Source organism: Crinia signifera, chromosome 9 (assembly GCF_055691185.1).
Source record: "Crinia signifera chromosome 9, ASM5569118v1, whole genome shotgun sequence".
NCBI classification, from domain to species: domain Eukaryota; kingdom Metazoa; phylum Chordata; class Amphibia; order Anura; family Myobatrachidae; genus Crinia; species Crinia signifera.
The window spans coordinates 148488990-148503309 of NC_139225.1; the positions used below are offsets into that span (position 1 = coordinate 148488990).

General features: G+C 49.8%; 1 protein-coding gene across 2 annotated transcripts in view; it reads left to right on the forward strand.

Moving 5' to 3' along the window:
- The first annotated feature begins 1440 nt into the window (after window positions 1-1440).
- Window positions 1441-14320, forward strand: part of LOC146036280 (major histocompatibility complex class I-related protein 1-like) — a 28618-nt gene continuing 15738 nt past the window's right edge. Inside the window, exon 1 of one of the 2 annotated variants that reach the window (XM_083160197.1) lies at window positions 1441-1989. In XM_083160197.1, coding sequence (XP_083016323.1) covers window positions 1917-1989 — 73 coding nt within the window. In that variant the 5' untranslated portion in view covers window positions 1441-1916. The remainder of the gene's footprint in view (window positions 1990-14320) is intronic. The other variant, XM_083160196.1, reaches the window with a different exon arrangement.

Here is a 14320-nt window from a genome sequence, read left to right on the forward strand (position 1 = left end):
AGTGTGTCTAAGGGGCTCTACCTGGCGCAGTGTGTCTTAGGGGCTCTACTTGGTGCAGTGTGTCTTAGGGGCTATACCTGGCGCAGTGTGTCTTAGGGGCTATACCTGGCGCAGTGTGTCTAAGGGGCTCTACCTGGCGCAGTGTGTCTAAGGGGCTCTACCTGGCGCAGTGTGTCTAAGGGGCTCTACTTGGTGCAGTGTGTCTTAGGGGCTATACCTGGCGCAGTGTGTCTAAGGGGCTCTACTTGGTGCAGTGTGTCTTAGGGGCTATACCTGGCGCAGTGTGTCTTAGGGGCTCTACCTGGCGCAGTGTGTCTAAGGGGCTCTACCTGGCGCAGTGTGTCTAAGGGGCTCTACCTGGCGCAGTGTGTCTAAGGGGCTCTACCTGGCGCAGTGTGTCTAAGGGGCTCTACCTGGCGCAGTGTGTCTTAGGGGCTATACCTGGCGCAGTGTGTCTTAGGGGCTATACCTGGCGCAGTGTGTCTTAGGGGCTATACCTGGCGCAGTGTGTCTTAGGGGCTATACCTGGCGCAGTGTGTCTTAGGGGCTCTACCTGGCGCAGTGTGTCTAAGGGGCTCTACCTGGGGCAGTGTGTCTAAGGGGCTCTACCTGGCGCAGTGTGTCTAAGGGGCTCTACCTGGCGCAGTGTGTCTAAGGGGCTCTACCTGGGGCAGTGTGTCTAAGGGGCTCTACTTGATGCAGTGTGTCTTAGGGGCTATACCTGACGTAGTGTGTCTAAGGGGCTATACCTGACTTAGTGTGTCTAAGGGGCTCTACCTGGAGCAGTATGTCTAAGGGGCTCTACCTGGCGCAGTGTGTCTAAGGGGCTCTACCTGGCGCAGTGTGTCTAAGTGACATTACTGTGTGGTGTGGTGTAATGTGAATTGGTACTATTATGTGGTCACACCCAGGGCCCAGGCTTGCTGGAGGGCCCCGGCGGGGGCCCTGGTCCCACCCCTTCCCCCTCTATCTCTCCCCCCTTCAGCAGCGGCAGCACACATGTATAGCATGTGCTGGGCTGACAGCAGGCTCAGCATGAGTGTCTTACTGACAGTGACATGCTGTAGGTGTGTGCTGCTGCGGCTGAGGGGGGGGGGGGGGCGACAGTAACACTCCCCTCTCAACTTTATAGTGTGTTTTCACACTAATCATGGCCTAATCACTGGAGGTGGCCACGCCCCCAAAATTTTACCAGGGCCTGGCATACCTCTTGGCTGCCCTGGTCACATCCTAAATTTTTGTCACGCGTCTCTGGTGCGCGCTGTTCCTATTTTTAAGCATCAGTTGATACTCCACCCACATTTAGCTCCACCCACAATATCCGCAGTGAGAGGCGCTAAAACCTATGTTTGCTTACCTAAAAAATAAGGCTCGAGCCAGCCCTGTGTATCGTTTTTTTTTTTTTCTGCAGACTCCCTTCCCTCCTCCTTGTTATACCAGAACAATGGGGATTCCCCAGTAAGGAAATCATTCAGCACAAACTGCAGTGAAAGTGAAAGTAGATTTGCAGCTGGAATTTCTCTCCCATATAACAGCTTGGCCTCAGCTGGTTAGTGCAGCACTGAGATGCCCACGCTCATTTCCTCGGCTGCTGGCTCGTCCTGTGTCCTGTATGTAAGGGAGAACTCTGCATCGCCTCAGCTCCTGGATCGCCCTGTGTCCTGTATGTAAGGGAGAGCTCTGCATCGCCTCAGCTGCTGGCTCGCCCTGTGTCCTGTATGTAAGGGAGAGCTCTGCATCGCCTCAGCTGCTGGCTTACACTGTGTCCTGTATGTAAGGGAGAGCTCTGCGTTGCTCAGCTGCCGGCTTGTTCGCCCTGTGTCCTGTATGTAAGGGAGAGCTCTGCATCGCTCTGCTGCTGGCTTGCCCTGTGTCCTGTATGTAAGGGAGAGCTCTGCATCGCCTCAGCTGCTTCCATGGAAAAGCTCAGAGGGATAACAAGACTCATTTACTTCCTGTTACTGCGGCTGCACCTGGCACACTCTTCTGGTGAGTATCTCATTTACCTTGCACAACTTATTTTTCACATGTACTAACCATGAGATCCTCAGAGGGGATAGATAGCAGTGGTGTAACCAGGGCCAGTGTAAAGGTGCCCATACACTAGTAAGATTTATCTTCAGATCTGGCTGGTTGGAACAAAAACATGGTTATGGATGAGTGACAGTTTGGCAGTTTTCCAGCATTTCCAAGCAAATGGTCAACTGTCATTTGCTCTCATCCATAACCAGGATTTTGTTCCAACCAGACAGATCTGCAGATAAATCTGCGTGTGTATGGCCACCTTAAGTCTTCTCAGCACCCTAGGCAAATCTTTAAGCTAATGCCCCCCCCCCCCCCCCCCCCCCCCCAAGTCCACTGCTTTCCCTGGAGATCTCCTTTTGACACCCACAGCAGAGTACAAGGAGGAGGGGGCAGTAAAGTAGGGAAGTATGCCTCAAGGAAAAGTATGTTGGTGAGGTCTAAAGGTGCGTACACACAGGGCGATATATCGCTCAATGCCCCCTTTTTATCGGCGACCAAAGATGGTCGCTGATAAAATTAAACCTCTGATGACAGTGCCGCAGAGGTAATCAGCTGGTGGCAGGAGCAAAGCTCCTGCCACCAGCAATTAGAAAGGGGCTATCGCCGGGGCACACTCCCTTCACTGGCAATATGGTCGCCAGCGACCATATTCCCAGCGATAGCAGCCCCTATCGCTGCCGTGTGTACACGGCTTTAGAAGTTGCTCATTCCTCATAGATAGCCATGATTTTTTGATAGGCAGCCTTGGTGGCGCCCCCCCAGATCCTGGTGCCCTAGGCAGATGCCTAAAGCTGCCAAATGGTAGAGCCGGCCCTGGGTGTAACTGGATATTTGTAGGCCCCATAGCAAAGATTTGTTATGGCCCCTGTGTACCACCCAATGGCAAACAATGTATATAACACATTACTTTGAAAGGCTGGGTGGGCCCCTCTCAGCTCTAGGCCCATAGCAGCTGCACCCCTGTATATAACACATGTAACTGTGACAGAGAAGGTGGCCCCTCTCAGCTTTAGGCCCATAGCAGCTGCTCTCCTTGCACTTATGGTAGCTACACCCCTGTATATAACACATGTAACTGTGACATGGAAGGTGGCCCCTCTCAGCTTTAGGCCCATAGCAGCTGCACTCCCTGCACCTATGGTAGCTACACCCCTGTATATAACACATGTAACTGTGACAGGGAAGGTGGCCCCTCTCAGCTCTAAGCCCATAGCAGCTGCACCCCTGTATGTAACACATGTAACTGTTACAGGGAAGGTGGCCCCTCTCAGCTCTAGGCCCATAGCAGCTGCACCCCTGCACCTATGGTAGCTACACCCCTGTATATAACACATTTAACTGTGACAGGGAAGGTGGCCCCTCTCAGCTCTGGGCCCCATAGCAGCTGCACTCCCTGCACCTATGGTAGCTACACCCTGTATATAACACATGTAACTGTGACAGGGAAGGTGGCCCCTCTCAGCTCTGGCCCCATAGCAGTTGCACTCCCTTCACCCATGGTAGTTATGTCCTTGGTAGATGGCGTTGTTACTGCAATATTTTAAAATGTGGGACTATTTTCTGTTGGCATTATTAGCATTTCTGAATATTGGCAATGTAGTACAAATCTATATAATTAAACTGATTGCTGATTAACGGCTTACTTTTTTTTGGCTTTGCTCCCAACTCGATATCCACCCCATTCAATCCCCATGTTGATCTTTCGTCAGGTCAAAAAATCTAGCATAGTTTAACCCCTTACCGCCGCAGCCTGTTTTTGCCTTCCTGACAGAGCCCTTTTTTTCAAATCTGACATGTATCACTTTATGTGGGGATAACTTTTTATTGCTTTTACTTATCCCAGTGATTTTGAGACTGTTTTCTCGTGACACATTGTACTTTAAGTTAGTGGTAAATTTTGGTCGATACAGTCTGTGTTTTTTTGTGAAAAATACCAAAATTTGCAAAATGTTAAATTTTCTGCTTGTGAGACAAATAATCATACCACTCAAAATAGTTAATAACTAACAAAGACCATATGTCTACTTTATGTTGCCATCATTATTTCAACCTCCTTTTAATTTTTTTGGACACTAGGAGGCTTAAAATATGAATAGCAAATTCTCAAATTTTCAAGAAAATTTCAAACACTGATTTTTTTAGGGACCAGTTCAGTTCTGATGTGACTTTGAGGGACTTGTATGTGAGACACCCCCATAAATGATGCCATTTCAAAAACTGCACCCCTCACAGTATTCAAAACAGCATTTTGGAAGTTTGTTAACCCTTTAGGTGTTTCACAGGAATTAAAACAAAGTGTAGGTGAAATTTCAAAATTTCATTTCTCTTTCAATGGTCCTGGTGACACAGCTTCACATTGGGATGTAGGAGGGTCCGCAGGAGCCAGGCACCTATCCTAAAGCTTTTGGAGGGTAGGCTCCTCCCCTACTGCATCCCAGATTCCTCAGTTCGTGTTAGGTGCCCACTGGAGTGGGTGCTATTCTAAAGGGCTGCCGGAGCAGCCGAAGGAGTAGAGCTAGTTAGGGTTTTTATTATTTTATTAACTTTTACACTAGCTAGGTAGGCACAGTGTGAGGATTCTCATTAGTGAATCCTCACACTGCTAGCGCAGCAGGAGCTGACAGAAGCGAGTCCTGTCAGCTCACTGTGCACGAGGGAGACGCTGTCTGGCCTCCCTGTGCAGCGCTTACAGCTTCTTTTAAGAAGCTGCCTGGGCTCCGGAGCGCTCTGAAACCGGCTTCACGCTAGGTGGGGATCATGGGGGACAGGCGCTCCGTGATGGCGGCGGCCATTTTATGCGGAGCTTACACACTGAGCTCCTGATATGAGAGGACAGCAGTGTTGTTACAGGCATGTTCCGAGTGGTCCCCAGCTGAGGGGGAGATACTGGAACAAGGAGATCCTACAATGGGAGCGGCTGTCTGGGGGTAGTTGGCGCCAAAAGTCACAGACCCCGCAGCAGCAGGGACTTGGTCCCTTCCCTCACTCTGTTTTGGCGCCATTCAGAACGCTTGCAGCGGAGCTGAGCTGGCTTACAGATCCTGACAGAGTGATTGGATTTCCTGGGCATCGCTTTCCCCATTCTGAAGACTACAGAAAGCTAAGTGAACTGAGTATATTGGTTCTGTATATAATGCTTGTACTTTTAATGCTGGGACTGTGTTAATTGAGAACATCAGGTCTGAGCAACAGCCTGTGGTCTTGGGGGAGGGAGCCTTAAATGCATTGAGCGCTTGCAGTGGTTGTACACTGAGATTTGTCCCTGTGGGGGGCTTATGTATTTATATGCGCTGCTGTGAAACCCATGGGGAGTGAACCCCAGAGGGTAGTACATCGGAACTTGCATGGGCCAAGCCCTAGGCAGGTCTGAAAATGCTTTGGTGCATTACTGGACAGGCAGAGTGATGGCTGGTACCTTCCCTAGACCATTGCCATTCTCTCAGCAGTCTTTTAGCTCTTTGCCTCGGATCCTGACTGATTAAGGTCATGCAGGATACTGCTATGGGAATCAGCAGGTTTAAATTACTTGTTGCACAAGTTTTATGGTTATTCTGTGGGGACCCCCAAAAAAGGTCTTATTCAGGGCCATTATTAGCTGCTGATGAGGTAGGAGAGTACACAGAACCAAACCAGGGTGATATTTCTGAAGAGTCCTCAGCCTCAGGGGTAGAGGATTTTATTACTGCTGTTAAACAGGCATTAAATTTGTCTGTGAAGGATAAACTCCTGCAAAGGTTGTTTCTCTTTCAATGGTCCTGGTGACACAGCTCAACACTGGGATGTAGGAGGGTCCGAAGGAGCCAGGCACCTATCCTAAAGCTTTAGAGGGTAGGCTCCTCCCCTACTGCATCCCTGGACTCTTCAGTTCGTGTTAGGTGCCCACTGGAGTGGGTGCTATTCTAAAGGGCTGCAGGAGCAGCCGAAGAATTAGAGTAGTTAGGGGATTTTTATTGTTTTATTAACTTTCACCCTAGCTAGGTAGGCACAGTGTGAGGATTCTCACAGTGAATCCTCACACTGCTAGCGCAGCAGGAGCTGACAGAAGCGCGTCCTGTCAGCTCACTGTGCACAGGGGAGACACTGTCTGGTCTCCCTGTGCAGCGCTTATAGCCTTTTCTAAGAGGCTGCCTGGGCTCCGGAGTACCCTGAAACCGGCTCCACATTTAGGTGGGGATCATGGGGGACAGGCGCTCCGTGATGGCGGCGGCCATTTTATGCGGAGCTTACACGCTGAGCTCCTAGATGAGAGGACAGCAGCGTTGTGACAGGCATGTTCCAAGTGATCCCCAGTTGAGGGGGAGACACTGGAACTAGGAAATCCTACCTAAGGAGCGGCTGGCTGGGGGTGGTTGGCGCCAAAAGGTCACGGACCCCGCAGCAGCAGGGACCTGTGGTCTCTTCCTTCACTCTGACTTTGGCGCCTTTCAGAACGCTTGCAGCGGAGCTGAGCTGGCTTACTGATCCTGGCAGAGTGACTTGGATTTCCTGGGCATCGCTTCCCCGCAGTTGAAACCAACAGACAGATAAGTGACTGGGTGCATTGCCTCTGTATAAACGCTTGTACATTGTTTGCACTGTGTATACTGATAGATATACATTTATCACTTGCATCATGTCTGAGCATCAGGCTGTGGTTTTGGGGGAGGGAGCCCTTAGTGCACTGAGCGCGTGCAATGTTTGCACACAAAAGTTTGTCCCTGAGCAGATGGCCAAGGGGGGCTTATGTATTACTTGCGCTGATGTGAGACCCATGGGCAGTGAACCCCATAGGGCAGAGCAGATGGAACCTGCGTGGGCCAGGGCCCTAGGCAGGTCAGTAAACGCTTTGGTGCAGCTTTTGGACAGGCAGAGTGATGGGCTGGTAGAATCACAGAGACCTATGCCATCATCTCAGCAGTCGTCTGGCTCCTTGCCTCTTACCCAGGCAGATCCTGCGCTGATTCAGGTGATGCAGGATACTGCTAAAGGGATCAACAGGTTCAGTGAAATGCTGGACAAAATGGATGATGTGGCAGGGACCCCTAGAAGGTCTTATGCTTTAACTACTGTGGTAGATGAAGAGGAAGGAGAGTATACTGACATCCCCTGGGATCAGGGTGATGATTTGGAAGAGAACTCTGCTGCTGGTATAGAGGATCTCATTGTAGCTGTGAAGCAGGCTTTAAAGCTGTCTGTGGAGGATAAGACTCCTGTTAAAGGTGTTTTTAAGCGACAGCGGAAGGAGGCTGTTACTTTTCCTTCAGATGAGGGGTTACAGGAATTGTTAGAAGGGGCTTGGAAAACTCCTGATAAGAGGCTTCAGATGCCTAAGCGATTCCTTAGTCTGTACCCCATGCCAGAGTCTCATGCGGAGCTCTGGGAAAAGGTCCCAGTTGTGGACGCTTCAGTGGCACGTTTGTCCAAGGCTACTGTATTACCAGTACAGGGCGGTGCAGCTTTTAAAGATTCTGTGGATAAAAAGCTGGAGGGAAACCTCAAAGCTATCTTTGAAGGGGTGGGGTTTACCTTACGGCCCCTTATTGCTTCAGCCTGGGTCTCTAAGGCCATGATAGAGTGGGCTGGTGAATTATGCACCATGCTGCAGGCTGACCCTGGAGCATTACTGCTTGCAGAAAAGATTAAGGCAGCGGCAGAATATGCAGTGGAAGCAGAGGAGGAAGCTATTAAAATGGCAACCAGAGTGTCCACAGTCTCCATTAATGCCAGGAGAGTGCTTTGGCTTAAAGCCTGGGAAGCAGACAATGAGTCCAAGAAGGCTCTGGAAACATTAGCCTTCAAAGGAAAGGTACTCTTTGGTACCGAATTAGAGGAGATTATAAAACAGGCCACGGGCGGCAAAAGTACATTCCTGCCGGCCTCCTCAGCAAAGCAGACGTCCAGATTTTCTGCTTTTAAGCCGTCCTTTCGGCCCTCCCCTAGAGGTGGTGCGTCCTTTCGAGGACAGTCTTTCAGGGGAAGGTTTCAGTCCTCTAGAGGCAAGACACAAAAGTCAAAATTTGGCTCTTTTCACAAGAAGCCTGCCACAAAAGGAGAGGATAAACCCTCTACATGACTGTCAGGGGCTTCGCCCGACAGTGACAAAAGTGGGGGGGCGTCTCACACTCTTCAGGGACGCTTGGGCTTCTCTAGGCCAGGATGCCTGGGTGTTAGATATTATAACACAGGGTTACAAAATCCCTTGCAGAGGGCCGCCTCCGAAGAGGTTCATCCCCACATCCTTACCAAAGGAGGCACGGCTGCGTACAGCTCTTGTGAGAGCAGCTCACTCCCTTTTGAAAAAAGGGGTGGTTACACCAGTCCCCAGGGCAGAGTGGAAGAAAGGCTTTTACTCCACGCTGTTCCTGGTGCCCAAACCAGACGGGTCTTTCGGACCAATACTAAATTTGAAATCCCTAAATGTTCATTTATGGGTAGACCATTTCAAAATGGAGTCCCTACGGTCAGTACTCCTGAGTCTGGACCAGGGAGAATTTTTGGCGTCCATGGATGTCCAGGACGCATATTTGCACGTTCCTATACACCCGGAGCATCAGACCTTGTTGAGGTTTGCCATAGGAGACCTGCATTTACAATTCCGGGCGTTACCCTTTGGGCTAGCAACCGCGCCAAGGGTATTCACAAAGATAATGTCAGTAATGGCGGCGGTGCTGAGGCTCAGGGGAATCACAGTAATACCCTATTTGGACGATCTCCTGTTCAAAGCAGAGTCAGCAGCCATGCTGCAGAGTCACTTGGCAGAGGCCATCAGTTTTTTGCAGGCTCACGGCTGGATTTTAAATTTGCAAAAATCTCAGTTGGTACCGTCACAAAGGCTCCAATTCTTGGGAGTCATACTGGACACCCATCTTCATCGGGTATTCCTCCCGGAGGTAAAGGCCAGGGATCTGGTCACCCTAGTCCAGGAGATTCTCAGGGCTCAGAGCATTTCAGTATGGAGGTGCCTCAAGCTCCTGGGGAAGATGGTGGTGTCATTCGAGACGCTTCAATTTGCCAGGTTCCACTCTCGGAGGTTCCAATGGAACATTTTGTCAGCCTGGTCAGGAAACACTTTGACCATGAAATCCGAGATGATAGTGCTGTCTTCGGACACCCGAGAATCCTTGAAATGGTGGACAGAAGTAGATTCCCTTCAGTGGGGTCGGTCATTACAGGCCTGGGACTGGTTGATAGTAACTACCGACGCCAGTCTCAGGGGCTGGGGGGCAATAGTCCTGGATCTCAGGCTTCAGGGCCTGTGGACGGCAGAGGAATCAGCGTTACCAATCAACATCTTGGAGCTGAGAGCTGTCTGGAAAGTGATTTCCTTGGCGGGAGACAGGTTACAGAACCTCCCTTTGAGGATTCAGACCGACAATGCCACAGCTGTGGCGTATCTGAATCACCAGGGAGGTACACGCAGCAGATTGGCCATGTGGGAGGTATCCAGAATCTTCCTATGGGCGGAACAGAATGTTCCAGCTGTATCGGCTATATTCATCCCAGGAATAGAGAATATAGAAGCCGACTTCCTGAGCAGGGAGGAGCTCAAGGAAGGGGAATGGAGCTTACACCCTCAGGTGTTTCACCAAATCACTTCGATGTGGGGAACTCCGGATGTGGACCTGATGGCATCCAGGATCAACCGTCAAGTGCCCAGGTTCTATGCCGGAACAAGGGATCCACTAGCGGAGGCAGTGGATGCCATGACTATTCACTGGCAGGGAGATCTCCTTTATGCATTCCCACCAGTACCAATGTTACCGAGACTTCTGAAGAAAATACAGGGGCAGAAGGTTCCAGTGATCTTAGTGGCCCCAGATTGGCCAAGGAGATCCTGGTACTCGAGGCTTCAGAGGTTGTCTGTGGACTCATGGCGTCTACCTCTGAGACCAGACCTTCTAAGACAAGGCCCATTCAATCACCTGGATTCAGATCGATTGATTTTGACGGCCTGGCTATTGAAACCACCATTTTGAAAAGAAAAGGGTTTTCTGAGGCAGTAGTACAGACTATGATAAAAGCCAGAAAAGCTGTATCTTCGGCAAATTATTATAGAGTCTGGAAGACTTACATTCGATGGTGTGAGAGAAGAAAGACTCATACATCTCATTTTAAGCTATCAAGAATGATGGAATTCTTACAAGATGGTTTTTCATCGGGCCTAAGCCTTCAGTCACTGAAGGTGCAGATTTCGGCCTTGTCCATCTATTTCCAGAAAAAGATAGCCATTTTGCCGGAAATTCAAACCTTTTTACAAGGAGTATCCAGGTTGAAACCTCCATACAAGCAACCAGTAGCACCTTGGGATCTATCACTGGTTTTGGAATGCCTTCAAAAGGCACCTTTTGAACCTTTAAGGTCGGCTGACTTTAAGTTTCTCACGTGGAAGCTAGTGTTTTTGTTAGCAGTAGCATCTGCTAAAAGAGTTTCAGAATTGGGAGCTTTGTCATGTAAATCTCCCTTCTTAATTTTTCATGATGACAGGGCTGTTTTAAGAACAGTGCCTCAGTTTTTACCGAAGGTGGTATCTACCTTCCATTTAAATCAGGAGATAGTTCTACCTGTGTTTCAACCCCCAGAGGGTTCTAAGAAAAGGGACAAGTTGAGAACTTTGGATGTTGTGCGTGCCTTACGCATATATGTGGACAGAGTGAAGAGTGTCAGGAAGACTGACATATTGTTGGTATTGTATGACGTACACAAAATTGGTTGGCCTGCATCTAAGCAGACTATTGCTAGGTGGTTGCGGTCTGTGATAGCCTTTGCATACACCAAAGTGGGTAGACCAGTACCGGCCAAAATAAATGCGCATACCACCAGGTCAGTTGCCACCTCTTGGGCGGTTCGACATGGGGCCACAGCTGAGCAGGTTTGCAGAGCTGCCACTTGGTCATCTGTTCACACATTTGCCAAATTCTATAGATTCCATGAGTTCGCGTCGGAGGACGCATCATTCGGGCGAGCAGTGCTGAGAGCTGCAGACCTGAGCGTACCCTCCCAAAGGACCGGCTCTGGAACGTCCCAGTGTTGAGCTGTGTCACCAGGACCATTGAAAGAGAAAAAGGGATTTTTGTAAGAACTTACCGTTCGAATCCCTTTCTCTGATATGGTCCTGGTGACACAGCGATCCCTCCCTTACGCTCAGTAAGTATGCCAGAAGTTTCATGATGTTCATGTTAAAATGGTTAAAAGTTAACAGTTTTCTGTTATAAAATGTGCATATAATGGTACTTGTTTCCTAGAACGGCCACAACGATTTAGATCGTTGTGGTCGTAAGATAAAAAATCGGATCGGTCGCATCGCATGCGATTTGGTCGCATACGATGCGACCGATCCGATCTGCCGATTTTTCACCCGATTTTTTTTTTTTTTACACCAGATTTGTTTAAATTGCCCCCCCAAATGTTAATAAGTGTGCTAGACCCCACGATAGACGTGAACCCGAAGCGTGGCGAGCGCAGCGAGCCCGCGAGGGGCGGCGGTGCGCGTCCTCCGACCTTTTCATTCCCCTACTATCCACTAGGGCGTGGAGTGAGAATATAATAGTGTGGCGAGCGCAGCGAGCCACCGAGCCCGAAGCGTGGCGAGCGCAGCGAGCCCCGCGAGGGGACGCGTCTAACTTCACAGGTATACGCGTCCCCTCGCGGGGCTCGCTGCGCTCGCCACGCTTCGGGCTCGGTGGCTCGCTGCGCTCGCCACACTATTATATTCTCACTCCACGCCCTAGTGGATAGTAGGGAAATGAAAAGGTCGGAGGACGCGCACCGCCGCCCCTCGCGGGCTCGCTGCGCTCGCCACGCTTCGGGTTCACGTCTATCGTGGGGTCATGGCGGGCACATAAAAAATGTGAAATGGGTCTTATTGGCCCATTTCACCTTTTTTATCATTTTTCCCTATGTGAGATGGACTTAATCAAGTCCATCTCATCTTGTGCCATTATAATGGCACAAGACCGACCGATTTCAATGTTAAAAGATTTTTTAACATTGAAGTCTATGGAAAAATCGGGTCAATCGGTCGGTCGCATCGCGGCCGATTTTAATTGGTCGCGACCGACCGATTGACCCGATTTCTGTCAATCAAATGGAAAAAATTGTAAAAAATCGGCCACATCGTGAGGATCGTGTCCCTTAATTAAGAGCCACGATCACTCACGATTGTGGCCGTTCTAGGAAACAAGTACCCATATAATATGTGCAGGCGTTTGTACTGAGTTAATGTATTCCAGTGGCTTTGAAAGATTGAACTGAAGAGTCCAGGGATGCAGTAGGGGAGGAGCCTACCCTCTAAAGCTTTAGGATAGGTGCCTGGCTCCTTCGGACCCTCCTACATCCCAGTGTTGAGCTGTGTCACCAGGACCATATCAGAGAAAGGGATTCGAACGGTAAGTTCTTACAAAAATCCCTTTTTTTTATGAGACAGCGTAAAGAATCTGATATCTCCCTGCATAGGGGCCTGAAAAACCCCTGAGAAAAGGCTTCAGATACTTAAAAGATTTCTAAGCCTGTACCCCATGCCTGAGGCGCATGCTGACCTCTGGAAAAAAGTCCCAGTGGTAGATGCTTCTGTGGCACGTGTATCAAGACCTCAGGTGGAGCCACTGTGCTACCAGTACAAGGGGTAGCAGCGTTTAAGGACCCCGCAGACAAAAAGCTGGAGGGTAACCTCAAAGCATTATTTTAAGGGGTGGGATACACCCTACGCCCTCTGATGGTTTCAGCCTGGGTCTCTAAGGCCATGATCGTGTGGGCCAGAAATTTGTGCGCTATTTTACACGCTGACCCTTGTGTGTTATTGCTTGCAGAGAAGCTTAAAAACGGCTGCAGAGCATGTATTGGAGTCTGAGAGGAAGCTCTCAAAATGGCTGCCAGAGTTTCCACAGTGTCTGTAAATGCCAGGAGAGTGCTCTGGCTTAAGGCTTGGGAGGCAGATAATGTGTCTAAGAAAGCCTTAGAGTCAATAGCTTTTAAAGGAAAGCTGTTATTTGCTTCTGAACTGGAAGAGATTATTAAGCAGGCCACAGGTGGCAAAAGTACTTTCCTGCCAGTCCCTGCAGCCAAGCAGACATCAAGGTTTTCTGCTTTCAGGCCAGCCTTGCGGCCCTCCCTTAGAGGAGGTGCGTCTTTCCGAGGGCAGCCCTTCAGGGGAAAGGTCCTAAAGTCTAAATTTGGTTCCTTTCATAAGAAACCAAACACAAAGGAGAGGACAAACCATCTGCATGATTGCCAAGGGTTTTGCCCGGCGGTGGTCAAGATGGAGGGACATCTGACACTGTTCAAAGACGCATGGGCATTGTTAGACCGGGATTCTTGGGTGTTAGAAATTATAACCCAGGGTTACAGAATTCCCTTTAAGGGTCTTCTTCCAAGAAGATTCATTCCCACGCCAATACCAAAAGGGGCTCGGCTCCGTACAGCTCCCTTGGGAGCGGCTCATTCTCTTTTAGAGAAGGGTGTGGTGTTCCCGGTCCCCAGAGCGGAATGGAAAAAAAAAAAGGCTTTTATTCCACTCTGTGTCGGGTGTCCAAACCAGACGGGTCTTTCAGACCGATTCTCAATTTAAAGTTGTTAATTATCCATTTGTGGGTAGACCATTTCAAAATGGAGTCTCTACGGTCAGTGCTGTGAAGCCTGGACCAGGGAGAATTTTTGGCGTTCATGGATGTCCAGGACGCGTACCTTCATGTTCCTGTTCACCCAGGACATCAGGCTCTATTGAGATAGGAGTCCATGCACTTGCAATCCCAGGCGTTGCACTTCGGCCTGGCCACAGCGCCAAGGGTATTCACCAAGATAATGTCTGTAATGGCGGCTGTGCTTCGACTGAGGGGAAACACTGTGATCCCATATTGGACGACCTGCTGTTCAGAGCGGAGTCAGCAGACATGTTGAAGAGTCACTTGGCAAAAGCCATTGGGTTTTTGGCAGGCTCACGGCTGGTTTTTAAACTTACAAAAGTCTCAGTTGGTGCCGTCACAGAGACTCCAATTCTTGGGGGTCATTCGGGTTACCCATCTACATCGGGTATTTTTACCGGAGGCAAAGGCCAGGGATCTGGTTGCCTTAGTCCAGGAGATTCTCAGCTCTCTGAGCACATCAGTATGGAGGTGCCTCAAGCTGCTGGGGAAGATGGGGGCGTCTTTCGAGACGCGGCAGTTTGCCAGGTTCCACTCTCGGGTGTTCCAGTGGAATATTTTGAAGGCTTGGTCAGGAATCACACAGACCATGAAATCCGAACAGATAGTGCTGTCTTCGGAAACTCGAGCCTCCCTGAAATGGTGGACAGACGTGGACTCCCTTCAGTGGGGGTCGGTCA